Consider the following 25,935-nt stretch of genomic DNA (forward strand, 5'->3'; position numbering starts at 1 on the left):
ACTTTTTATTTGTCACAGAAAGTACTTAGTGCATTTTGATATGAAGCATGATTTGCTAGTGGGACCATACCTGCGTGCGATCTGAGTGTTTGTGAGAAGATGTCAATATGATGACCACATTCTGAAGTAGTGATTTCTGTAAGTGCTAAATGAATTCACACAGATCTTATAATACTGGAGGATCTAGCTTTTGTCTGTTGGTACACAGGAGTCCTCTTTCAGCTCCAGGTGGGTTTGTCAGAAGTGTGAGCATGTTGCAGCTATACTACAGACCTATTTCTATAGGTTCTACATGTACATGTTCAATTAATTCATGTTACAGAACCATTTTTGGTGCTTCTGTAGTGCTATCAGACATCACAATTTCATTTTACTTCCCTCCTTTTACTGTGTGCCTCCCTGAGACCTATGTTATTTTGACTTGTGAACATCCTGGGAGCCTGTACCTCTCATGGCAGCTCAGCTTCTTTCTGGAGTATTGACCTTCCCAGAATAAATTCATTAGTGGTCAGCATGGCCTCCATGGTTAGTTTTACCCCCCATCACCACTCTTTCAGAGCCATGTATAGATTATTAGACTATTTTCTTCCTGCTGGGAGCAATTTGGTTTTAATTTAAAATAAATGTTCTCTGTGAGAATTACAGTGCTTCTCAGCTCACTTTTTTTGTTCTTTTTAGAGTGCCTTTCTATACAGAAGTATGCTATGGGTGTAACTTGTTATAACCTCCATCCCTTTGGACAATTCCTTGCTCTAATGCCCTCAGCTTTTCCTTGTCATGGTGTGCCTGTTCTGCACCTGGGTGTCATCTGCATTAGGCAGTGATCCCACTGTTGTGGGACTGTTGCACCAAAAAGTCTTTGTTCAGTCTTGAGAAGGGAAGTCTTTCTTTCTTCCACAGTCACTCAGATAAATCTTTATCTTTGTTAGCAAAAAAATGTAATGGAAAGAACTGAGACAGCCAATACAGAGACTTCTGACTGTAGCTCTGAGTGTTTGGTGTTTTGTTGTAGCACTTCTGCATCTTTAGAGCATTGCTTTCTGTCTGAGGTATAAAGCTCAGAGGTATTAATTCATGCAGCTGGCTGGTACAGGGACAACACTTTTGGAGAACCTCAATACGAGTAATTTTCCCTTCCCAGACCTTATAAATCACATTTTTTAATGTAAACATGTGGATCTCATTTATATCATATTGCAGAACCTTAGTTTAACTGTAGGCAGAGCTTCCACATACACAGTGGTTATGTTTGATCATCCTTATTGCCTTCACTGAACTTTTTCAGTTCTGCTGTAGTAGAGGGTATTAAATGTAGGATTTATACAGTAGCATGGTGATGGTCTGTGCTTTGGCCTCTATTTCTTTCCAAATAATCCTGAGTGCTCTGTATACTTCTGTGGGTAAAGTTTCTTCTCTGATACAGAGCAATGAGACAGTAGCTCCATGGAACTTTCTACCATTGAGATCTTTCTCCTGGGTGGCAGTGATCTGTTTGGGGTCCATCAGTGCATATGGGAGGCTGGGATTGGCTCCCCTGTATGTTCTCCGCTTCACTTGCCATGTTGTTATTCAGTCTCTGGTTCTGTACCAATAACTTTGAGTCACCAGCAGTCTCACCTCACTGTTCATGCTGTTCTAGATCATGGATGAATACTGAATGGCACATGTCCCAGCACAGAGGCCTGCAGAACTGCACTGTAACCTCCTCCCTCCTACTGCAAGAATGGAAAGCTTACTCCTTCCTATTTTTAGCCAGATGTTTATCCATGTGAGGACTTTCTTAGGCCCTAACTGCTAATGGTTCATGTCACGGCTGCTTACCTCACCTATTATTGCAAGTATGTATTGTAAGACCACCTTAAAGAATGGAGTTTCATATTCTTTCATGTTTAACTGATACACTGTGGACTCACTGGTGAAAACACATCATAAATAATAACTTGATAAGAAAATCTTAAACTCTTCTATCTGGAGTATAATATATTATGGTTATTGGTCCCTAAATTGATCATTGCTGATAATAGATGAAATGTAATTCAATGTAGAGGTTCTGCTGGCATGGTGAATGAGTGACATTCCAATGTCAGCTCACCAGGACCTACAGATGAAGATTCCTGTGCACACTTTTAACACATGCATTTTATATAAGTTTGAATATACCTTCTTGTCTTGTCTGTATACTTTAAGACATGTATTTTATATATGTTTGGACACATGCATTTTATATATGTTTGAATGTACCTTCTTTTCTTGTCTGTATACTTTAAGATGTATTTTATAGATGTTTGAATACAGCTTATTTCTACATGTGACTTTTCTTACATTTCAGAAGTGTTTTGTACCTATGAAAAATGAGCAGAAACATTGCTATGCATCAGCAGTGCTATCCAAGTGCTGACATTATTTCACTGGAACACCTGGATTTCCTACAAGTTCTTACTACCTGGAAGAGCAATTTAATAGGTTTTTATGAATAAAGGCAAATGTTTATAAAATTTTCTGCTTACCAAATGGGCTTTTCTTTTCCTGGTATAACTCAGGTGTAATGTCTTTGCTGAGACCTCTTTTGCTGGATGTCATCCCAACTATTCAACAGACTGCTGCTTTGGCTCTTGGGAGACTTGCCAATTATAACGGTGACCTGGCAGAGGCAGTCGTGAAGGGAGACATTCTTCCACAGCTTGTGTGTTCATTGTCTGAGCAGAATGTAAGGCATCATTGTTTTCTTAAGTAATCTTTTTTTTCTTAACTGTTGCACAGGGAAAAGGAAATCTTTCTGTATCAGCTATTTGTTGTTATTCTAATATAGCAATAAATGTACTGAAGTCAGAGACAGCATGTGTGTTTGAACCCCTGAGAGATCAGTATATACTGTGTGCCTAAGTTTGACTTCAAATAAGCTTGACTTTATCATCTTACATTTTAGTGCACTATAGGTAATATATTTGTGACACTGTGATGTTTCTAAAACGTTGTGATGATTTATCCCCCTTTAAAAATGTGACAATTTGAAAGCTGTAGTGGTAATTGACTAGGATTTGTCGATAACACCAAACATTTGTAAAATACATATAAAAATCTGAACTTCTGTAAAGAAATATTTAATATCTCCAAAATTAACCTTTTAGAAATCTGTAGCATGAGAACTATCAAACCACTGACACAGGAAAATAGAGTGAAAGGTTTTTGTCTTAATATTTGTCAACAACAAAGACGGTGTAGTCGAAATTGCAATGCAAATAAATCTGGTGGTCACTTTTCCTCCCTTCTTGCCATTTTTCTTCAGGTTTTGTGTTTTGATTTTTCCAATGATCCTAACCTAGATTAAAAGAAATACTTTCAAATAAGTTTCCCAGTAACTAGAAAAAGAGACAGCTGAGAGTTAAGTGCATTGATACTGCGGTCATACTTAGGTTCAGTTTTGGCTTATTAGATTTAGGAGAAGTAGGATTTTGATGGAAATATAATTTGGAAAACTGTATATTTTCATTTTCAGTCTTTTGAGGAAAACAAATGTAAGTCCTCATTGTATATTTTTTGTGCGTATTGGGTCATTGCCTATACAATTAATCTTTAAAAAAAAAAACCCCTAAAAAAACTCCCTTGATGCCAAGATACTGGTGTAGTATGTAAAGAAAGTTAATGTTTTAGACAAGTTTATAACCATTTTGGTTATTTTATTTTTAAGGGAAGGAGGGGAACAAAACTCTTTATCCTCTATTTTGATTTGGAAACTACCCCCCTGCTACAACTCAAAGCCCTCTCTAAATTAGCTTGAGAGTACCCTGATTTATCTCTTCCATGTTACTGCCTGTGCTGTCGTTACATCGAGATGGCTGTAATTCAGAATCACTTGGGGCACCAGCAAGATTAGTGTGAGGTCATGGAAAGCCTACTATGCCTTGGTGACTGAGGGCAAGTGAAGGAAACTCATTATCCAGTTCATGCAGAGTTTAGCAATGCATGCAGTTGGTTATTTCCCATAGGCAAAAAACCCTACCCCAGATAAGTTTCCATTCCACTCCCTCTTCATGTATCAACATCTATATTTAAGGAGCAGACTCTTTGAGCATACAATAAATACTGATCCTGCTGATTTATGGAGAATAGTTACAGGGTCATATCGCAGATCAATGTTTTGTCAATTAAACTGAGCAAAATACACTTTTACAGTGTGTTCTGACTGTGTCTGTGAATATGGTTTGTTTGTAAATATATGTGTTTTGAGTAATAAATATAAAGTGTTTTTCTTTGGCAGGAGCATAATTACTTAGCAGAAATAGCATATCCATATTTGCACAGACATAGATTGGTATAAACAACTATAACTCCATTGAATTCATCAAAATGTATGGTAACTTATATTAGCTAGGGATTTGACCATTTGTACTGCTTCCCTTAACTTCTTTTCCCCCTAAATGATGTTTAATGTTTTGCTTGTATATTGTGTTTAATATACCTGCTTGTAGGCCTTAATTTAGAAGACTAGATTTTGGGATTAAGGAATTATATCGGTACTGGTAGACTAGGGAGGGTCAGAGCATGTGTTTAAGCACTGGAAGATGGCCATGCTCTTCAAACGTGAGCGGGCTCTCTGATGTGGGTTTAGCCAATGCCAACCATCAAACTACTTGGCCGTGCCTGGACATAGTTTAGGGCATAACACAAGGCAGGGACAGTTTCCAGTAGTGTAGATGAGGCTATTGTGCTGTGAGGGAAGAGGAGTTCAGGTGGATGCATGTGGTATGCTATGTCACTTTCCTTCAGGGCCAGGGAGCGGGTCTGGGTCCATTTTACTTCCTGTGGAGCTGTTGCGGATACTCCTCTGTTACCATACCTTAATGCTTTAGATCAGAATTTTGAAGGTGTTTGGGCACGTTACAGGATGCACATAAGCACTCACGTGGTTATTTGTTTCTCTGAACTTGATCCAAAAGGGATGTGGGCTTTGCACTGTTTAAGTTTTGGGTAACTTAACAGTAGGAATCTAGCACTGTAAAGTGCCCAGGCTCTCTATGCAGAGCAGGGGAGAATCAGGCATTTTGGAATGAGATTAAAGCCAGCTGGCACACGTAGAGAGAGCCCTCTAGAGCTTGTCCACATGGATGATCTAATGACTGCCAGGCCGGAGAGCATACTCCGGGCACATGGACAGAACAATAATTATTTGTGTCCCAATGAATCTTGCACTCCTTGCTGCACAGTGGCTTCAGGAGGGAGGGGAACTGCCTCATATCTTGGTTGCTTCTGGCCAGAGTACTTTAGCTGGGCTCTGGATTTTAAAACTAAGGCAGAGGAAGAAATTTAATGTTCAGCTTCCACATCCCAGTGATGGTTGTGAAACCACAGGAGACTGAAATGTGGCTTTTGGGGGGAAGACTTTAACTGTACTTTGAGAAGAAACTACAACCACCACTGAAGTTTACATGGAACCCCATAATGTGTACAACATCGTATGTTATATATATGCTCAAAACATGTACTTGGTCCAGCACTGAGGGAGATGGATAGAACTGAAACAAGTGCTTGGATTTTGCTTGAACTAATGACAGAGGTGCCAAGGTGCTTAGTCCTGTCGAAAGTGAGCTGTTTCTGGACACATGCTGAAGTAAAATTGCAGGCTGCCTGCTCAAAACCAAGGATCATCCAGTGTTGGGTGTTTGGTGGGATGGACTTTCATGATCTTAACTGTGGGCTTAGGCAGTATCTAGGCATTTCAGGATTCAGATCCTAAACCCTTTTGTTGGATCTAATTCTGTCTCGGTTTCCTTTTTGTAAAAGTAAACAGTGTTTTCTCATAGAGATGTGAGAGGATATAAATTAGAAATGGTGAAACTTTGCAAGTGTCATGGATGGGTAGAATTATTTTAGGAGCTTGCCCTGCATAACCTGTGTAATCTGGTTAAATATGTTAAGAGCTATTGTTTTTGCAGCTCTTATCATTCACTACTCACTTAAACAAACAGACTTATCTAGACTATTATCTTTTCCCCATATCCTTTTAGCCCTCATTTTTTCTGTTTGTTTATGCACTTACTGCAAATTTTAGATCATGAGCTGTCTCAAAGCAAGATTGTAGGTTCATTGTTTGTGTGATTTCTGGTGGTCCTGATTTGGATCTGTATGAGTTATTGCTACTACTAAAAAGTCTAAATTATTCATGTCTGTACTGTATTGTGCTTTAAACTACTTGATGTTAGTAAAAGTTTTTTCTTTTTCTAATTTGTGTAGCGTTTCTACAAGAAGGCAGCTGCATTTGTGCTAAGAGCAGTTGGTAAACATTCTCCACAGCTAGCTCAGGCAGTAGTTCAGTGTGGAGCACTGGAAATGCTTGTGATTTGCTTGGAAGATTTTGACCCTGGAGTCAAAGAAGCTGCATCTTGGGCACTTGGGTATATTGCTCGACACAATTCAGGTAACAGGTTTTACATGTGTTATCTTTCAGCTTAATGCTATGTAAGAATTATAATAAATTGCATTATTGTAACGTTCACAAGTAGACATAAGTAGAGCAAGATACTTTTTCTTTTCTAGTGTTATAACATTATACATTTGTAATAAAAACCTATTCTAACTACCTGACAATGCTGTACCTTTTGTGGGAAACTGGCATATCTGACACCAGGGATGCCCAGTTATGAGAGGTGCTCTAAGAGGAGTTGCACTGGGCCTCTGGCCAGGAAATTACACTCTGCTTTATTCTCCTTCATGAAGAATTTTCAGAATCTTTATGTATTGTGTAACTGTTACTGTGGAACAAAGTTTCTTTTGCTCGACACTAGTTCTTTTATCTACATAGTAAAATGGAGAAGCCTAGGTAGAACCAAGTTTCATTGGGCTTACAGCAGTGCCTCCAGGATAAACATGCCAAATTCATTGTGCTGACTATACTATCGTTAGCCAGTAGACCACACTCTTCTCTGAGTCAGGAATAGATCCTAGGAATCCGATGTTGAGCAGTTCACTGCTGTCTCACAAGCAGTTGTATAACTCCCTGGCAGTGTCATGTTCCTATTTAAAAGCTGATCCATGTGGTTGATAATTCTTTTACTGGCTATTTATATAGTTCATGTAAAAGTTTAGAGCTATGAATCAAAGAACTGAGGGAAGAAACTGCGGGCTGGAAAGGGTGGGAGAAATGGCTTGTGTTCATATTGTTTAAACTTATTTTAGGATCATAACATTAACTTAGGAATTAGTTTGATTTGGGCTCTAAATGTACTTAAGACTGAATTTGGAAGTGATTTTCTTCTTTCTTTTTTTAATTGATATGGAGTGTTGGACTGCAGAAGACATGGGGGATTTTCCCTTCGCATTTAGAGAGAGGGTTACCTTACTGGGATGAACTCCAAAGTTGTCAACACCTTCCTAATAGACTGCTTTTTCTGGGGAACAATTTACTTCTTGGGGCACCTCTGTGGTAAAGATCTTTTATCTTTCGGTTACTGGGTCTGAATCCCACCCTTGGTGGAAAATAATCATTGTTTCCATCTAAGAGATATTTGTTTAAGTGTCATTTGGAAGTGTTCATTTGTATAAATGTGTGGAGTGTAAGTGTGTGTCTGTGTTACTCTTAACATAAACATTTCTGTAGTTTTGTTATGTCAGCAAATCAATATTGACTCACTTCAGTTACCCTTCATGCTATTCACTGCATGAATGCTGGCAGATCTTTAGGGTGATCCAGTTCACTCTGGGATAGCATTGTCTGCAAAGATGGATGTGATGTGGGGGTATTAAAGACAACAAACTCCTTGTATAAATTTTTATTCCATAGTTACAAATTACTTATTCACTGACAGTGAATGGTACCTGTCTCATCTCAATTTATGCCAGCAGTAAGAACAGCATTTTCAGAAATTGGGCTGAAATTATGAGTGTTACCAAGCTGTAAGCATAAGGACATAGATCACTAGATGTAAACAGTTAAATAAAACCCCACAACCCCAAAACAAAACAAAAAGCTGAAAAAAATTGTTCTTCCTCTGCCCAGCTACGGCCAGTTTGGGGGATTTTACCTTCCTCTATAACAGAGTCACAGGAAGTCTCTAAAATTACTTAAGAAAGTACTTAAGAAAGATCACTTTGTGCATGGAATGTTTCTTACACTCCTACAAGCATGCCTTTGCAACAGGATATTGTTGGAGATGGGATACAAAGATAGATGGACCTGTTTTTATCAACATCTGGTGTTTACTGTTCAAGAAACTCTGGATTAGACCCACATGTTTGTGTTGCCAAAATAACAGTTATGATTCTCTGTCATTGGCTGTCTGTGGACATGTATTGCAGCTTAAACTCTAAAAATAGAATTGGGTGTGAAATGGTTTTCCCCACCCACGAAAGGTTTTTTCAGTTTCAAAAATTGTTTCAGTTACAAACTGGGACAACATTAAGACAAGATTTTTTTCTCTCCTGAAAAGACTGTGGAGCTAGGGAGGCTTATTTGCCCCTGCAAGAAAAGTTCAGTAATTAGGGCATATGTCTGGGATGTATGTGGGAGACAGATTAAAGTCCTGATCTGTCATAGGCAGGATGTGAACCTCTGTCTCCCTGAATGCAGGCAAAGGCTCCTGGCATTTGGCAATAACTGTTTGCAATGGGAGGGTCTCTCTGCTTTTAATCAGAAATTCCATCCATGACCTGGTAAAGTTGCTCTCTAGGAAGTGTTCCCATGAAAAGACTTCCATTCTGAGAAGTGAAGAGTTCTTTTTTTGTTTTGTTTTGTTGTTGTTTGTTGTTTGTTTTTTTTTTTTTCCTGATGAGAACATATTCTCATTAGCCTGTTCCCTACTATCTTCATAGAACAGTCTCTTAAAATGCAGTTCTTGTGTGGACAGTTGCCTCCAGAAGGCCTCTGAGATTTTAGGTTAAGACAGATGTCTCATGAGATTTCAAGATACTAGAGATCTTGCCAGGTTGGATTCCAAAATTTTGGAACACGACTTGCAGTTCAGCTCTTTATTGGAAGATCCTTTTGAGTTGAATTTCAGATGCTGATCTTACTCCAAAGTATACAGATCAGTGTGCTGTAATTTTGCCATTCATTACACTTTTTTCCAAACATAAATAGTAGAAATGAAGTGTTTCAAATATCATTAAAATACTATCAGGTCCATGAAGGGTATTTTGTAGATTTTTACTTATACCATATTCAGTTACTTTTAAAATGTAAAATTCTTATGTTTGAGGTATGCAAGTAACTTAGATTTACATTTGCTTTGCCTATTTAAAAGGTGTGATTTATTAATAATCTCTTACCTGCTTCAGCATATTGTAAATTAGTAGGAAAACAAAAATAAACAACACTCTATACTCAAGCATATTGCTGAGAGTGAAATTATGCTTATTTTCTGTCATACAGTGGTACCATTAGGGTCATAGGATAGCTCAGCTTGGAAGGGACCTTGGGAAGTCTCTAGTCCAGCTTCCTGCTCAAAGCAGGGTCAATGACAATGTTAGATCAGGTTGCTCAGCTCTTCAGGGATTTGAGTCTAGCAGTAACTTTGTCTTATTTCAAGATCTAAACTTTCTTTATAATTAGTGACCTCCATCCTTCTCCTGATGAAAGTTTTCCAGCTGATTCCAGTGGAATCTTTAGCACTGTGGTTGTAGCGGTCTGCATAAACCTGTGATTTTGAAGTGCAGTCTTTGGACTACTTGTGGGGATTAGAGCCTTTCTATGTGGCCATTACATGATCATGCAGTCCTTAGAAAAATACAGTATTGGTGGTTGTTTTGGTCAAAATCTGTTATTTCCTGTGGATACATCTGCCAGCATAGCAGGGTCTGTTTGAGAACCCTGCTCTGGACTGAAACTTTCATTTGCTTCAAAGCAAAGAAGGTTTTGCTGCTGCTCCACTATGTGAATATGGCATTTGTTCAGAGCTGATTTTCCTTCTCTGGGGACTACCTGCACATTCACTTTCCAACCTTCATATATTCTATCTTTTCTCCTTAATCTTTTTTATCCATACTATTATTGCCAACGCGTTAACGTTAGTATGTTTTTTGGTTTCGGGCGTTTTTTGGTAACACTTTAAACCGGTTTAGATCAATCCTGTAAGACTTCCCATTGATTTCAGTGGGTATATAGTCAGGATCTTATTGACTCCTCCTCGTTCACTTTCACATAAATCCATGACTAAGGCCTCAACTTACTTTGAATTAATTTCTTAGTCCCTGATGAGTACTTTTGTATTGAGATTGAGATAAATTGGTACAACTCTAGTACAGCTTCTGGTTGAATGGGTGACATCTTAAACTCTAAAGTCTTTCTTTATCTGTGTGTCTTCTACCTCCACGTCAGTCTGTCTTCATATCTGTGGTATCTCCATTTGCTAAAATCTTCCTCATATTGTTCTGGACAAAACCAACTAATTTATGATGGGCTTTAAGTCTTAGTTCTCTTGTCTCTGAGCAGATATAGAATAACATTTCCTACTTTCACTCACGGAGGGAAAAGTCCAACTTTATCATTATGTAGTTGGACAGGTTCCTTAAGCTATACCCCAAACTAAAGTTCCAAGCCCAGGGTTTTTGTAACTTTCTGTGGAATTAGAGGTTAATTAGTTTCTCTCTGCTGTGTTTCTCCTCTTCAGCTATTGGTCTTGTCTTTGCCCTCATAGTGTAATCTTGGCGTAGTGTTCAGAAAAGACTTTTTCTAACTTGTTCCGTTTTTTTTTATTTAACTGCATATGTTTTCAAAAATTTCTTGACAACTGTATTTTCTCCTTTAACTCTTCCTCAGCATTCTTTTTTTTTTTTTTTTTTTTTTTTTTTTGGTGTATAGTCTGAATTAAAAGTGTTCTACCAAGTGGGCCTCTTTCTGAGGAAAAAGTATTACAATTATCATAGAATAATTAATACTTAGAGTCATAGTTTTGAGCTGAGTTTGCAGGGCAATGTGGTGGGAAGATGCTGTTTTTCTGACAGTCTGTTTACCGCTTGTCAGTCTTCTGACACATGGTCCAGCCCTCCATGTGGTAAGTTACTAGCTATGAACCTTAAACACCACTGGCAGAACAGCCATTTAATTAACTGTGACCAACAGTAGCCATCAGTATTGAAATGATATCAGACTTCTAACAGCAAGAGCTGATCTAAATTGAATCAGATTTAGTTTGCTCCTTTAAAATAACTTTTATGGTTACTTTTGCATGTCTGGGCATAGCTGTGACCTTAAAGTATTGCTCTTTCCCTGCTTGAACTTCATGATTTCAGCTCATAAGGCATCAAATAAACTATTCTTCTAGTAGTATCCTGTCCCTCTTGACATGATTTTCCTGATACTGGCATCTCCTAGCAGACTGTAGGCAGTTCAGTTGGTTGCTCTAAATTTGCTTCTGAGGCAGTCGGATGCATTAATCTGGATTGTTGGTTCACGACGTATTCCACTTGGTCAGTGTACAGCATCAAAATACAGTTGAAAGAAATCACATATGGCTTTTTCCATGAAAAGCTGACTGTAGCTTATATATCATATTGATTAGCTAGTTTTCAGGTTTGTTTTGAGATACTTTTCAGGTACATTTAATTTCAGATTTGTAAAACTGAAGATATAGCATTTGGGTTTTGTTGAGATTTATGTGTATTTAGAGGATGCACACTCTACCTTTTCAGTCAAATAATTACTTGAAGAGTGAACTCTGAGGGGTTAATTTAGTATTAGTTTTAAATTACTGCATTATTATTTTGTAAGGTAATATAATTTCTTTAAAATATTATATCATAAAATGACATGCAGTGTAAATATTTGACTTATCACATGTATTGGAGTTTGTGACTATAACTTACTAATTGAAAACAAATCTGTTCAGGAATACTATTTGGATATTAACATCGTAATGATGACATGACTTACAAATTTATGAAAAACTATATTGGTCTATGTATATTTAATGAAGTATGCTATATTTTTCTTAGTATGAAAATCTCTTTATGGATGGACTATAAATCAAAAGCTAAGTTAGAGTCTTGAAATACAACAGCCATATGTTGCCATGGTACTGTAAGTCAAGATAAATGTTAAAGATAATAATGGATATGCATAATAAGGTGTAGCAAAACTGAGCTAAGAACCTAATAGATTATTGAATCCCCCATGATTTTTACCACTTTTTCAGCACTATTTTAAAATAGCACAACTTGGTTATAGTATGAATTTTGCTTCTGATATCCAGTAATTCTTATTTTAGAGCTGTGATTAATGCTGCATACACAGAGAGAGCTAATGAATTTCTAATAGTGTAATTTTTGTCCATGTCAGCTAATCATATGCTCAGATTTTTTTTTTTTTTTCCTTTTTTATTTAAGGTGCAGTTAGTTAAGGGTATTGTACTAATCTCAGACACACAATATCCCACTGATGATATTTCTCATTTGTCTAATTGTGTATGATAACATTTTCATGTCATTAAAGTATAAATTCTGTCTTGTCCTATGTATGGTAGCAAAGCCTAGTTTTGATCGGCAAGTTCCATTTTTCCAATCTTTTATGTATGTTTTTTGTATTTCTGTTTTTGGCATTTGATCTATGCTAATATCTGCTTATCATTTAAAGAGGGTAAAATGCTCTCTAATTAGGTGGTTGGTAAAATTTTGGTACTTTGGCTTTCTGTGTTGTTGTTAGCCATGCATAAAATGCTTTCCTATTGATCAGTGTAGAATAGCCAGGGTTTAAACAGCTGACATCTGCTTACTTTAAAAAAAGAAAAAGAAAACAGAATAACAAACCATTTCAGCCTAATCTACCTCAAATGTGTGCATGTAAATGGGGGTCCATCTATTGACCTGCATTCTTTTCAGTTGTGGATTGGTCCACACGGTTTATGAAACCAGGAGGGCTGATTTGAAATGCAGATGTCGAGACAGTGAACTACACCCTCCCCTTTTTCCTTTGCTGTATCTGTCAGGGTGAAAAATGGCTTGCACAAGGGTCAGTCACCCATACTCACTTAATTACTTTCCTTGGACCTACAGAACTGTCACAAGCTGTGGTGGATGCAGGCGCTGTTCCTCTTTTAGTGCTCTGTATCCAGGAGCCAGAAATTGCTTTGAAAAGGATTGCTGCTTCAACTCTCAGTGATATTTCAAAGCATTCTCCAGAGTTAGCACAGACAGTAGTGGATGCAGGAGCTATTGCTCACTTAGCTCAGATGATCCTGAACCCTGATGCTAAACTGAAGGTACATTTAAAAATTATTTTTTTTAATCTCCATTATACCAATCATTACTTGATATTGAATCGAAGACACCGATGTGCGTATTTATTTATGAAGCTCTTGTTTTGGGCATTAACAAAATGTAACTACATAGTTAGTGACAAAGAGTTCTGAACATATTCACAGATTTAGCTACTGGATAAAAACTGCTGCTCTGTGAGGAACAGCTAAACTAATCTTTAAAGTGAATAGTATGATTTTTTTTTTAAGAATTATGTCGTATATGAAGAATGCAACAGATATTTTTAATAGATAATATTTGCACAGTTGAGTTCCAAAAAAGGTTTTGCATACTTAAGATTATACTATAAACAAGTTAATATTAAATGTATTATTGCATTTTAGAATGTAGTATTTGATGTGAATAGCTGTCACTGAAGGTTTAATCACTAGTTTAATTGACAAAATTACTTCTTTATAATTTTTCTTACTCTAACAGAAACAGAAGACAACATAAAAATATCACTTCAAACAAAAAGATAAAAAATCTTTAATATAAGGTCTGACAGACCAAACATGCAAATAAAGATACTTTCTATAGATTTCACTAAATTTCAAATTATAGTTTTAAATTATATATATATATATATATATATATATCCTTTTTTAATACGCAGCAAGCTTGAATGGGATGAAACAAAGGAGAAACTTTTATTCAGGAACCAGCGAATGTTCTGTGCCATTATATTCCTGCATGAATTGACTCAGTGAATTGTAAAATAGCTGTAATTGTTTTCCCTATCCTGCTTTGTTTTCCTTGATGCAATAGATTTTTTTGTGCAGGAGGAGTGTGTGTTGTGGGATGTTTGTATACTATTGATTTTATAACAATTTTTATTTACTAGCGTCAGGTGCTGTCAGCTCTAAGCCAAATAGCAAAGCATTCAGTGGATCTTGCAGAGTTGGTGGTTGAAGCAGAAATTTTCCCAGTTGTGCTCACATGCCTGAAGGACTCAGATGAATATGTCAAGAAAAATGGTGCAACTTTAATTAGAGAGATAGCAAAGCATACGCCTGAGGTAAAACCTTGAAAATGCAAATGCAAGGTCATATCATTAGATTTTACACTTTAAATAAAATACAGGATTATTCTGTCATTTGCTTTTCGAAAGGGAGGGCAAATAGCTGTTTGGCATGTTCATTGGAAAAATATGGAAATGCTTGCTGATATTAAGAGATGTGTATTGAATATGAATTGGGTGAGGAAACTGGGAATCATATCATGTATACCTAGCTACTTCATTCCATAAGATATCTGCACAGAGAGGGAGTTTTAGGCTGACAGTATTGTCAGTCCTAGATATTAAAAATATCATGAGAAAAGCCTCACAGAAGTCATGATAGCAGCTAATAAATGACAGCATCATCCTATAACAATAATAGATGGTGTGTGTGTTTTTAAAAAAATCTTCTGGAGTGCTGGGATCACATTTTAATTATTTTTCCAATGACAATGAAGGTTAAAAATTCTCTTACTTATTATTAAACTGATGGTAGTTTCTTTTATTAGCTTGAGTTTGTAACTTGAGTCTCAGCATTTGCAGTGGTTTTGCCAATAATTGGTACAAGAAGGTGGGGATGTTTGGCAAAGTCAAGACAAAATGAGTAGGAAAACTAAATAATTATGTTAATCTGTCAGATCATAGAGATAATTAACAGGCTTTAAATATGACTCTGAAATTAAATGTAAGCAATGTGTTTGTGGAATGCAGTAATGCTGAGTGCAGCCATTTCAAAATCATACTAGTTTCACAACTGAGAAGTGTTTAAACATGAATATTGTGCAGTTTCTTCAGCCTGCTAGTCTTTAAGCTGTTGGTGATTAAAAGTTGCAGTCTTGTGCAGAGAGAAAGAGAAAATGTGACCTCATGAGCAATGCAACTTAACTTTCTCAAAAAAAGTGAAGAAATCATTATCAAAGGGGAGGACTAGAATCAGAAGCCAGAGGCCAAACTCACAAGACTGAAGGTAAAGTTGGAAGAGCTGCTAGCACAGGACCTCCATGCAAGGGAAATTGACCATTCTAACAGCTCTCCAAAGGAGCTGGAGGATGTACCTTGGTGACTCCCAGTGGGAAGGCACAGTCACGTTCGACTTGAGTGACAGTGATCTCCGTCCATCTCTGAGCAACTCTATTCAAGCAACACATGTTGCAGCAGAGACAGATTGGCAAATGATATTGCTAGAGGAGCTGGCTGTGTCAGTCATGTGAGCATTGTGGCTTTTGGACCTCAGCTCTCTGTCTGCATATGCAATAAAATGCTTGTGAGGGTCAGGATCTGGGGGACTCACAGCAGGACTTGAGGGTCACAGCCATAGCACCAAGCGAGTGTGTCTGTGCAGCAGGTCTGTGTGTCCAAGTGCACATAGCTGTGCCCAGACATCGGACTTGGTCGTCACTGGCTGCAGTTCATAATCATGTAAACAGTTTTTCCTAAGCAATAACTTTAAATTTTATCTAGCTGTTTCATGAATAGAACAACCCCCTTTTAAAGGCTCTAAGGCAAATGTGGATTTCATGTTTACAGAAATCAACTGGATTGGAAATCCACATGCCTCAGTTTTGTTCATTTGATTTTGACTTTTAAGAACATGTTTCTTTTGCTTCGGAATCTTTGGGAAAAATGGGATATACTTAAAAAGATAGAAGAAAATAATCATGATATGAAATTATTTCAATTTCTCTGCATTGCTGAGATCATACATACTCTACTGCTGTCCCTCAAGTGATCTGAGAAGTGGTACCTTTTGAAAAGAAGTATGTGACATAGCTTGATTATCATTTATAAACAAGGCTATATAATTTGGCATCCTGGGGCAAAACACACTCATCAAGTATGTTCCCTGAACACCTCTCTTGGAGTACCCTAACATGGCAGAATGATGTAGTCCAAGTCAGTTTTGCACATCTATGACAGTTGTCTTTGGCTTCATGCCTCAGTGGGTGGATCCACAAAGGCTTTTACAGTGCAGAGGTCATCTAGAATGCAGGTGAGAGGAGGTCTTGCCCTCAGTCCCTGCATAGAACATGTGATGTTGTCTTGGGAATGAGTGAGCCCTAGTATGAAAGAATATCTTGCTCATTAGGTGTGTCTTCAACGGCATTCATGTATTGGGCTGTTGTTTGCACGCTTCTTTGGTGTATACTAATGGAGAGTGTGTCACTCCAAGCTATACAGCATCAAGAATTCAGAGTCACAATTTCCTTGCAACAAAGTCAGTCAAAAACAGGGTAGCAAAACAGCGTCATTTGTGAGAATTTGATGCTGCATTTAGTGCCCAACAGTCTATATGATACATCATTCTTATTCCAGCTTTATTTTGTAAATCAGGAGCAATAAATTTAAAGACTTTTCTAATGTAGTGCTTTATGCCTGTTGATACTCCACAGTATCTAATCTCTTCCGTTTATCTTTTCAGCTTTCACAGTTTATAGTAAATGCAGGTGGAGTTGCTGCTGTGATTGATTGTATTGGCAGCTGCAGAGGGACTGTCAGACTGCCTGGCATCATGATGCTTGGTTATGTAGCAGCTCATTCGGAGAACCTGTCAATGGCAGTGATTGTCTCCAAGGTTAGCTATCACTTTGTCGTCTTCCTATAATTCTTCAGTGGTATTCTGAGAAAGAGATACAAATTACCATAGGCAGAGAATGTATTTTGTGACAGAATTATATACTTGCTGTTGACAAATACACTTTCTCCAAATATTGCTGCTTGCTATGGCTGAAATTATGTGATAACCTGATCAGTGTGTCTTTATGAAGTTGAACCTTTTATAAAATGTCCTGGATTAGTTTGAGAGCATGCATTTGTATTACAGTACGTGATTTTTCTGTTGCAATTGCATGGGTACAAAAAATAAGTCAGTGAATATCTGTGGTCTGTTTCCTCTTAAAATGAGTATTTGTGGCTACATCAAAACCCTTTTTGAAACAAGAATATTTAATGGCACGTTCGTCGTTGCACTAGCATGACTCTGTTAGTACCACTAGAGTAGTCTTGCAACAGAATTCTTCAGACTTGACCCTAGTTTCTAATGTAGTAGTATTGTTTGATTCAGTTGCACAAGTGACATTTCAAATGAGATAAGCTATACATTTTCAGGTTTAAATAAATTCTGCTATAGAAGGGAGAGAATTTGCAATATTCACAGTAGGGGAAATTAGTGCCTGACATAATATTCTGATATAAATAATGCTAACTAATGACAGGAGGAAGGAAGTAATTTCACTGAACATTGTTGGCCCATTTTCATACTATGTCAGTCATTTAAAATACACTGTATGAGTGGAAACAACAAAAACAGAGGCATTCTAGTAGGAATGCAAGTTAAAAACTGAAAATTGCTACAGCATAACATCAGTAAGTATGCAAGGAAGGTAGGAGTGAGCAAAAAAAATGCCCCCCTGCATTTGAAAACTGAAGAAATAGACACTTTTCCCTTGCCCTCTCTGGAGGTCTTTCTTCTCTGGGTGTGTCTTTGTCTCTACTTTCAGGGATGCTTAGAGCAAATAGGCTTCTGCTGTTGAGTGCTTGACGTTGAACGGGATGAATCCAGGATTAAGTTCATGAGGAAGCACCTAAGTGATACATCTTTGAAGACTAATAATGGTTGCTACCATAACTGAATGGGAGTGCAGTGAGAGATTTTGTAGGGATCTGTGCAAATTCTCATGTAATTAAATATTTTGAAGAATGATCCACAGAAGAAACCCAAAGCCCATTATAAAAAAAAAACATTGCTTCAGGGGAAACTAAGCTTGTGGGGTGGCACACAGTACTCAGTACAGGGCTTGGTAAACTGGAACCATTTGAAAGAAACACACTGTAGTATAAACACATGCAGTTATGCATTTATGATGTTATGTTATAAAGTGTTAGCTCCATTCTGTGGTACTGTGTCCTGGCAAGGATGAATTTTGAAAGATGATTTTTGGGGTCATACTGGACAAGCACTTCACTGTGGTCTTCTGCTGTGGTGCAGTGGGCAAAAAAAAGACAATACTGCAAAAGAACTTTGCGGTATTAAAGAATGGAAGATGAAGCGTTATTGGAAGACAGAAGTTAATGTATGTGTACTATTAGGCATATAGTTCTGTTGTCTGTATTTGAAAAGGATCTTGAAAAAACCCCAAGAGTGTGCAGAAAAGACTGAAAAATGATCCGTGGGATGGAGAAAAATGTTTTCTAGTTGGTACTAGCCTTGCCTTACCTAAAGTAGCATGAAATGATTCCTATTGAAGTATCCTGGCATAAAATACCAGCTACTAAGTAGCTCCATAATTCTGTGGAGAAAAGATAAAGACTGTGACCCTGAACCAGAACAACTTCAATAGCAGTTCTATGCAAGTTAGGTATTCTCCATCTCTTGATGTCTTCAAATCAAGAGTTGAAAGCTTTCTGGTAGTGATTGGATGAGTCATACATTAATTACTGGACTCACGAAGAGGATGAGCAGTTGAAATTTAGTGCTGTGGACTTACAAAAACCCCCAAAACCCAAACGACTCAGTGATTGAGCCTTTCTGGTCTTGAACTGCTTTCATAGATTTGTAAACACTTTTATTCTTTTATTTTCAGTCTGACAAAACTGAAGACTTTACCCTTTAGAAGAGCCTGAATTGTGTCGTGTATTCCTTTTATCCCTTAAATTTCTGTGTTAGCTCAAACTGCCTTCTGACTTAAAACATCGAATCTGTTTCTCTCTTTTAATGTTAATAACTCTAGTTAAAATTCTTGCTAGTCATGACGTTGTAAGAATATGACACCACTAGCATGCGTTCTCTTATAGCTTATTTAGAAGAGTGTAAATAGAGAAACATTTTCTAACAATCTCTATCAGTTTCAAGTTGTCCTTCGCTGGTATAGACTTGTAAAGGTTGTGCTTCTGATTAATGCTACAGGGAATACCACCACTGTGTGCCTGCTTGATAGAAGAACATGAAGATCATATTAAGGCAGCAGCTGCTTGGGCCTTGGGACAGGTTGGAAGACATACTCCTGCGCATGCACGTGCTGTTGCAGTAGCAGACGTGCTACCCACACTGCTTGCTATATATATGGACACACGCGGTTCAGAAGATCTTCAAATGAAAGCAAGTATATTGGTAGTATTGTGGTATGAGATGTTTATTGTTTTTAAGTACTTATACCTGTTGATTACTACTAAATGGCATGTACTTATATTGATGTTCATAGAGTCACAGATTTCCTGGGTGTAGGGTGTCAAAAGGCTGTGTGTCATTTATTAGGACTGGCTGGCCCTAATGGGTGTGCATATGGTGCATACCAAATCATATGGTACAGCCACAGCAGTCTAGTCCCTCATTTTCTCCCCAGTTTAGATCAGTTGCATACACCCATAAATGCTATAATTTCTTGTGACTAATTTCTAATTTTCTACTTTTTCTAAAAGCATAAGCTCTTGTACAGAATATTATAGTCTTTGTAGTAGATTTGCTTACATTTATATTATTATAATAAAACTGTAACAAATACTTAAAGCTTTGCTCTTGAAAACATGCAGCTGTTCATGTTTAGGGCCTTCCTTGTGTGGGAGCTAGTAGAGTTGCAGTTTGGTAAAGTGTATTTTTGATGGTCAGAAAGTGAACCAACTGAAGAAAGTAATATGACAGTGATGGTCTCCCACTGTTGTACTGTGCTTCTGTTAATTCCACTGAAGTATAATGTTCCATATCTGTAAAACAGCTTTTGTACAGTTATTTTCAGTGGTCACCAAAATATCAAGGCTAAATTAACTGTACCTATAATCCCACCCAAGAAGGTCATTACTGATTGTAGCAGTCAACATTTGAGTCTGTTTTCAGAAACTGAGCTCTGATATACAACTGTTTCATTCTCTTTCCCTCCCTGCCTGGACAGCAGTACATTTTGCTGTCCCAGACCAGCAGACTCTCCTAGTAAGCCACTTCTAAAATACAATCTTTTAAAATGTGTTTTGCTTTATCTTTCTTATTATATTACAGTACTTCAATTTACTTAAAGGGTCTACTCCTGCTTCTGTTGTAGTCAAAGGAAAATTGCCATTACTTTGACTGTAGATAACATAATAAGAATATGATGCACCGTAGGTTTTGAGGTTTAATAAATCTAAGTAGAAAATTGATTCTTTATTAAGTGACCTGATAGCTACCATACTTTTTATTAGAATGTGTTCTTGGAGAATTCTGATCAGTTTGCTTTTTTGATCAGACTTCAGTGATATATAACATGAATTCTTGTTGTTTTCATTGATGTCTTACCAGAGAAATTTTATTTTGCATTTCAATAGACTAAAAAAGCCTTAAAGAACATCCTTCAGAAATGCACATATCTTCCAGCGCTTGAACCATTGCTGCATGATGCCCCTCCCAATATTATGAAACATATTGTTGGGCAGTTTAGTAAGGTAAGAAAAGGCTCTGCTTCATGAGTAACATGTTGTTTTCCATTTAGCCAGGAAGCTATCTTTCCAAAGATGAAGTGTCTCTAAAGGTCCCAGTTGTTTTCTCAGGATCCTCAAGCATCCACTGCAGAAGCAGTTTAGAGCATCCCGTTCTTTTGTTTGATAAAACTGGATAGTGTTTCATCTGGAACCTGCCATAATTCATCCTAAGACTGGGAAAACAGTTGCTTATAAGCAAGGTGTTTTTTTCTTCCTTGCCTCTTGCGATTAAGTGGAATATTAACCCATGTGCAAATATTTTCACTGAGTCAGTGTATCACATAAATCCCAGTCACATCTGTTTTAGATAAAGTACAAGCTGTCTGTACAGGATTGACTTAAGCGAGGTATTTACAATAATCTAGAGTATAAAGGCTTCACCACTTTTGTCCTCATTAATTTTCAGTCTCAGTTAGGGAAGTATAAAAATCCCAAATATTTTCTCATCGCTCTCAAAATTTGCAACTGTTTATTGTTAATTACATTGTTGATTTGAGTGCAGCATGTAAAAAGTGATACAATTTAGTCAAAATATTTCTTAAGTAACTGATAACTAATCAGGAGATTTCCAGTGTCTGCAGTGTTCACCAGCTGTTGGGAATCCTGCTCAACTACGGACTATCTTTTGTGCAGCACTCTGCAGTGTAATCTGTTAGCAGGGGGTACCAGGCTCTCTTGGTGAGATGTTCTTTCTGGAAATGGCCAAGTAAAACACTCTTTATATTCAGTTCTGATTATCACAGATCTGGAAGCACTACTGTTTCTAGTGCAGATTCATTATTACATTGCAACACTTAGGTTTGTCCAGTCTTCATGATAAATCTGTACAAAGATGGGAGATTTGCACAGAATCCAGTGCCTTTTGCTTCTGTGTGCTGACTGGAGCTATTAATGAGTTAAGTGTATAGTAATTGGTTACTGAGTGTATAGATTTGAATGTTTGCTGTTGAAGTGGTTTTGTACCCTTCATATCAGATGATGTTTTGTTTTTCTTCTTCTCCTACATTGTATTAAACAAACTATACTTGTCTGGCATTTGCTCTTCTGAAGTATACATTTAAAATTAAGTTTGCTGCAGTAAAAGCATTTTTCCCTCCTGTACCATAGCTTGGGAATTTCCTATTCTTAGAGCTGTGGTGTATCACTACTGCAGGCTTATTTATAGCACAGTAAAAGCCTTACTTCCAAGCTGTACTTCAGACTGGGATACTATCCATTCTTGGTGCTGGACTGTGTCATTTTAACACTATTGTTTTCAGGGTCCATGCAATTATGTGCTGTCTCAGTTTGGACTGAGGGAAGGGGCTGTGTCTCAGAGGTGCTGTCTGGCTTTAGGGCCTCTTCCAAGAGAGTTTTCTGCTGTCTTACCCAGCCTGGAAGTCACACTGTGGAAGAGGAGGGCAGGGAAGGGGCCATATCCTGTCTCCTTGCTAGTTCCTCCTTGGCAGTTCTTCTTGTGGGAGATACATGGAAATAGCCGTTGTTTCAGCTCTTACAGTGAAACAATCACAGTTATTCCTGATGCTTCTATGGAGCATATAATAGCAAGAAGTCCCTGTGCTCCTCTGTTTTTTCTTTACCTGTCTGTTGATTTTGTACAGCCTAGAGGGACAAGAGAAATGAAGTCTGTTTGCCTATATGCACGGCAGAAATCTCATCCTTCTTTTCCTTCATCCTTTTAGGCAATCCCTTTCTCTTTGAGACTCTTGTTTTACACTGAGATACAGTCAAATTTATGGCTTGATTTGTCTGACCAGTGTAAAGGCTTACAAAATGCTTTTACCCCCATAGTATGTAACTCTCAGAGTTGGTTTTAAACCTGACTGTTTTTGTTGTAGATGAAGCGCTGACATCTTGCATTCTCTGTCCCTCTCTCTCTTTCTTTTTTTTTCTTTTTCCTTTTCTCTATCTCTTTTTTTTTTTTTGTCATTCTCCCTCGCCTGGCCCAGCCCCCACCTCCCTGCCTCCCTCCCTCCCTCTCTGCCTCCCTCCCTCCAGTCCTCTGGACAGAGCTGCATATTGGCATCACCCAGAGAGCGCAGAATGTATTGTCTGATCATTTCTGCTTCTCATCCCCTTTGGCTGCAGAAACTTCACATTTTTGCTTTGTGTGTGTGTTTGTAAAAGGCTTCCATGGCTACACAGTGTGTTGTAGGATTTTAATATCTAGGAATTTAATAGTAGCATGTAATGCTTCAAGGCTGCATTGTTCACTTGCAACAATTCTCAGTATTGTTTTCATGCGCTAATCTATACTAGATCATTATAATGATATAAAATTCTACTCTACAATTAAACTGTGGGAATTGACATAAAAGACCTGAATAACTTGGTTTAAGTGGAACAGATGCTGTTGTTATTCCATGTTAGTGTTCTGGTTTTATTATCTATTTAATCTCCACAATCTTATTGTCTCTGTAGGAATAATTCAAGAAATATTATTTACGTAAAAATAAACATTCAATTCATTATTTTTATATATGTTGTGTATTAAAGTACGTGTTAAATATGTTATAACCATAAAGGGCTGGGTTATGATTTTTTTCCTGTACAACTGGGTGTTAAAATACAGTAGTCATTACAGATGTTGTACCTCTGATGTTCCATTTTATCTGTCCTCTAAAATAAAACCAGATAAATTGTATTTGAGCCTTGTAGCAGATTCCTTTAAAAGAAAATATTCTTTTTCTTAATGTACTTTTTCTGTGTGTAGGTGCTACCACATGACAGTAAAGCACGTCGTCTCTTTGTAACAACTGGTGGACTTAAAAAGGTTCAAGAAATAAAAGCAGAACCTGGGTCACTTCTTCAGGAATATATCAACACCATTAACAATTGCTATCCAGAGGAAGTAGTAAGGTAGGGAAAATGAAATTAAAAAAATTAATACTTATAACATTGCTAGATGTTTTTCACAGGAACAATACAAAGCAAGGATTTAAAATATTAATTTAATTTCTACATGAATTTTGTTTTTAATAAAACAGCATAACATTTGGTTAACTGCCCCAGTGGTAACACCAGCTGCTAAACACATACTTGTGAACATTTTCTCTTTTCTGATTGTTTTTGAAATAAGATTTTCTGTAAACAAAGCCCAAATAATCAGTCTCTGCCAGGAAGTCGGTCCTGCACTACCCAGACAGGCTCTGAGGCTTCAGCACAACTGCTCTCATATTATTTAATGTCTGTGGGAAGTTTAGTCTATTTTGGTAACTTATTTATGGATTACTCAGGCTCCAAAATACAGGTATTGGTGAATCTTTGGTTGCATCCTTGACTTCCCTAAGAGCCTGTCTGAACTAGTGTATTCAGAGGCTCCTTTGAAACTTCCTCTGATGTATGGAGGGTCCAGAGGCTCTCCTGCACAGTTGCTTTGCCCACAGCTGCCCTTCCTCCCCCAGCCTCATCATGAGGCTTAAATGTTATATAAAAGGACCATACACCAGCTGTCTGCACCAAGTTGAACTTTGCCCTTAATGAATACAGAAACACTATTAAATAGCTTACAGTCAAAATGTCACCATCCTAAATTGTAATAATGAGAGAAATGCCCTCCTAGATTCTAGATATCCATTTACCAGTCCTTCACTCCATCAGCACATCAAAAGGATGTTGTACTCATGCACTCCCTCTACAGGCTCTGAAAATCTGCATCATCAATTTTAATTATAGCAACAGAGTTCTTCAGCTAATAGTGGCTACAAACTAAGTCATGCAAAAGGAAGCCCTGTTTGTATCCACAAGGAAAAGCCAGTCAAATGGGTAAAAGCAAAATCATAAAGTGACTTTAGTCTGGAGCTAATACTTCAGAGGAAAAGAGAACATTTGTTTAGGCTTTTCTGGATATAATTAATTTTTCTTTGTTACAGCTATTTTTTTTTTTCCCTGTAAATGAAACAAGGTTACTCATGTAGGCTGGGATGCAGTGAAAAGGGCCCCTTGGAGCATCTCCTGCTTGCCTCTTTGTGCTATTGCTTGATGTTGGTTGTGCTGCCTGAGGCACAGCTGCTATAATAGACTCCAGCTCTGGGTTTGTCCTGGAGACCTGTTATTTTAGGCTGCTTGCAGACTGAATATAATAATGCACTGGAAAGTCTTTACTATCAGAGAACAATATGAGTTTTAAAAAGAGTTACATTATGCAGAAATCATCCAGGTAAATGGATCTTCCTTCAGTGTGAAAACATTGGGGTTTTCTGCTTTAATACATTTTAGGCATGCGTTACATGGAAGAGTGTTCCTCTATAGTTAAAGCTTCCAGAGCTCAGAGATGACACTTTACATGCCTGCAAACCCAGAAATGTACTGAGATGGATGTTTTTAGAGTAACGCAGTAATACATTTCAGATACTCTTAACCTGAAAGACAAGTACTGCATTTAGCAGCTTTGGTGATGCTTGTGTATTGGAGGCATGTAGTTGGTCCATTGTGCAAAACCAACTGAATGACAGCAGGACAATAATGGCACCAGAGAGTCCTACTCTAATGAAAACTTGTTGGATAATCTCTGTCCTTGAGTTGGCATTAGAGACAGAAGGTCATTGTGATAAATTTTTTTGTTCCAGAATCAATGTCTCTTGCATTGATGTAGACTTCACAGTAGCTTTGGGGTGTGTGCCTGTGTTTGATGAACAGCAGTAGACTATTGTTGTCTGGCAGCCTATAGTTCTGTGTAAACTCATGCTTTTTTATTAAAGGCCATAATTTCAAAAGAAGTTAACATCTACATTCCTTAGTAAAGACAATGCTTACGGCTGCTGAACCTGTCTAAAAACTAGCCACATACCTACATGCCCTAAAAGAAACTAAACATATTTTTGAAATTTTGACTTCCAAGTATAAATTATAATGTAAGTTGAAAAGCAGGCCCTTAAAACATTGTAGGGGAATAACTGTAGAATTGCTTGACTGGTGTTTAATGCTAGAATTTTTTCCTGATCAATAGAAATATGAATAGTATTTCATTACTTAGCACAGAACATGCCTTGTTGTCTAATGCACAAACAAAATGTTTCTCTTTCAGGTATTATTCCCCTGGATATTCTGAGACACTTCTGGAAAGGGTGGAAAATTACCATCCAGTTTTATAAACTTCAATTTTTTATTAGAGCTGTATTTCACTTTTATGCCTCACTGTAATACAAATACAGCTGTTGAAACTCTTGTTTGATTCTGAAATCTCCTTCTACTGTTTGAACTGCTGAAAGAGCTCAGCAATTCCAGTAAGCTATCTTTTGTTCTTTATAAAGTTGTTTGTTGCTAAA

The 25,935-nt window shown here is 37.4% G+C and overlaps 1 protein-coding gene across 1 annotated transcript; it reads left to right on the forward strand.

Moving 5' to 3' along the window:
* The first annotated feature begins 1,271 nt into the window (after positions 1-1,271).
* On the forward strand, positions 1,272-25,935 carry SPAG6 (sperm associated antigen 6). The gene is made up of 10 exons (XM_026843393.1): positions 1,272-1,838; positions 2,541-2,707; positions 6,232-6,415; positions 12,982-13,187; positions 14,069-14,242; positions 16,644-16,796; positions 19,128-19,319; positions 20,516-20,632; positions 23,382-23,527; positions 25,695-25,935. Exons 1-10 carry the CDS (start codon positions 1,805-1,807, stop codon positions 25,759-25,761), a joined length of 1,440 nt encoding a protein of 479 aa, XP_026699194.1. The 5' UTR covers positions 1,272-1,804; the 3' UTR covers positions 25,762-25,935.

Source organism: Athene cunicularia (genome assembly GCF_003259725.1).
Source record: "Athene cunicularia isolate RWA chromosome 2 unlocalized genomic scaffold, athCun1 chr2_part1, whole genome shotgun sequence".
In the NCBI taxonomy this organism is placed as follows: domain Eukaryota; kingdom Metazoa; phylum Chordata; class Aves; order Strigiformes; family Strigidae; genus Athene; species Athene cunicularia.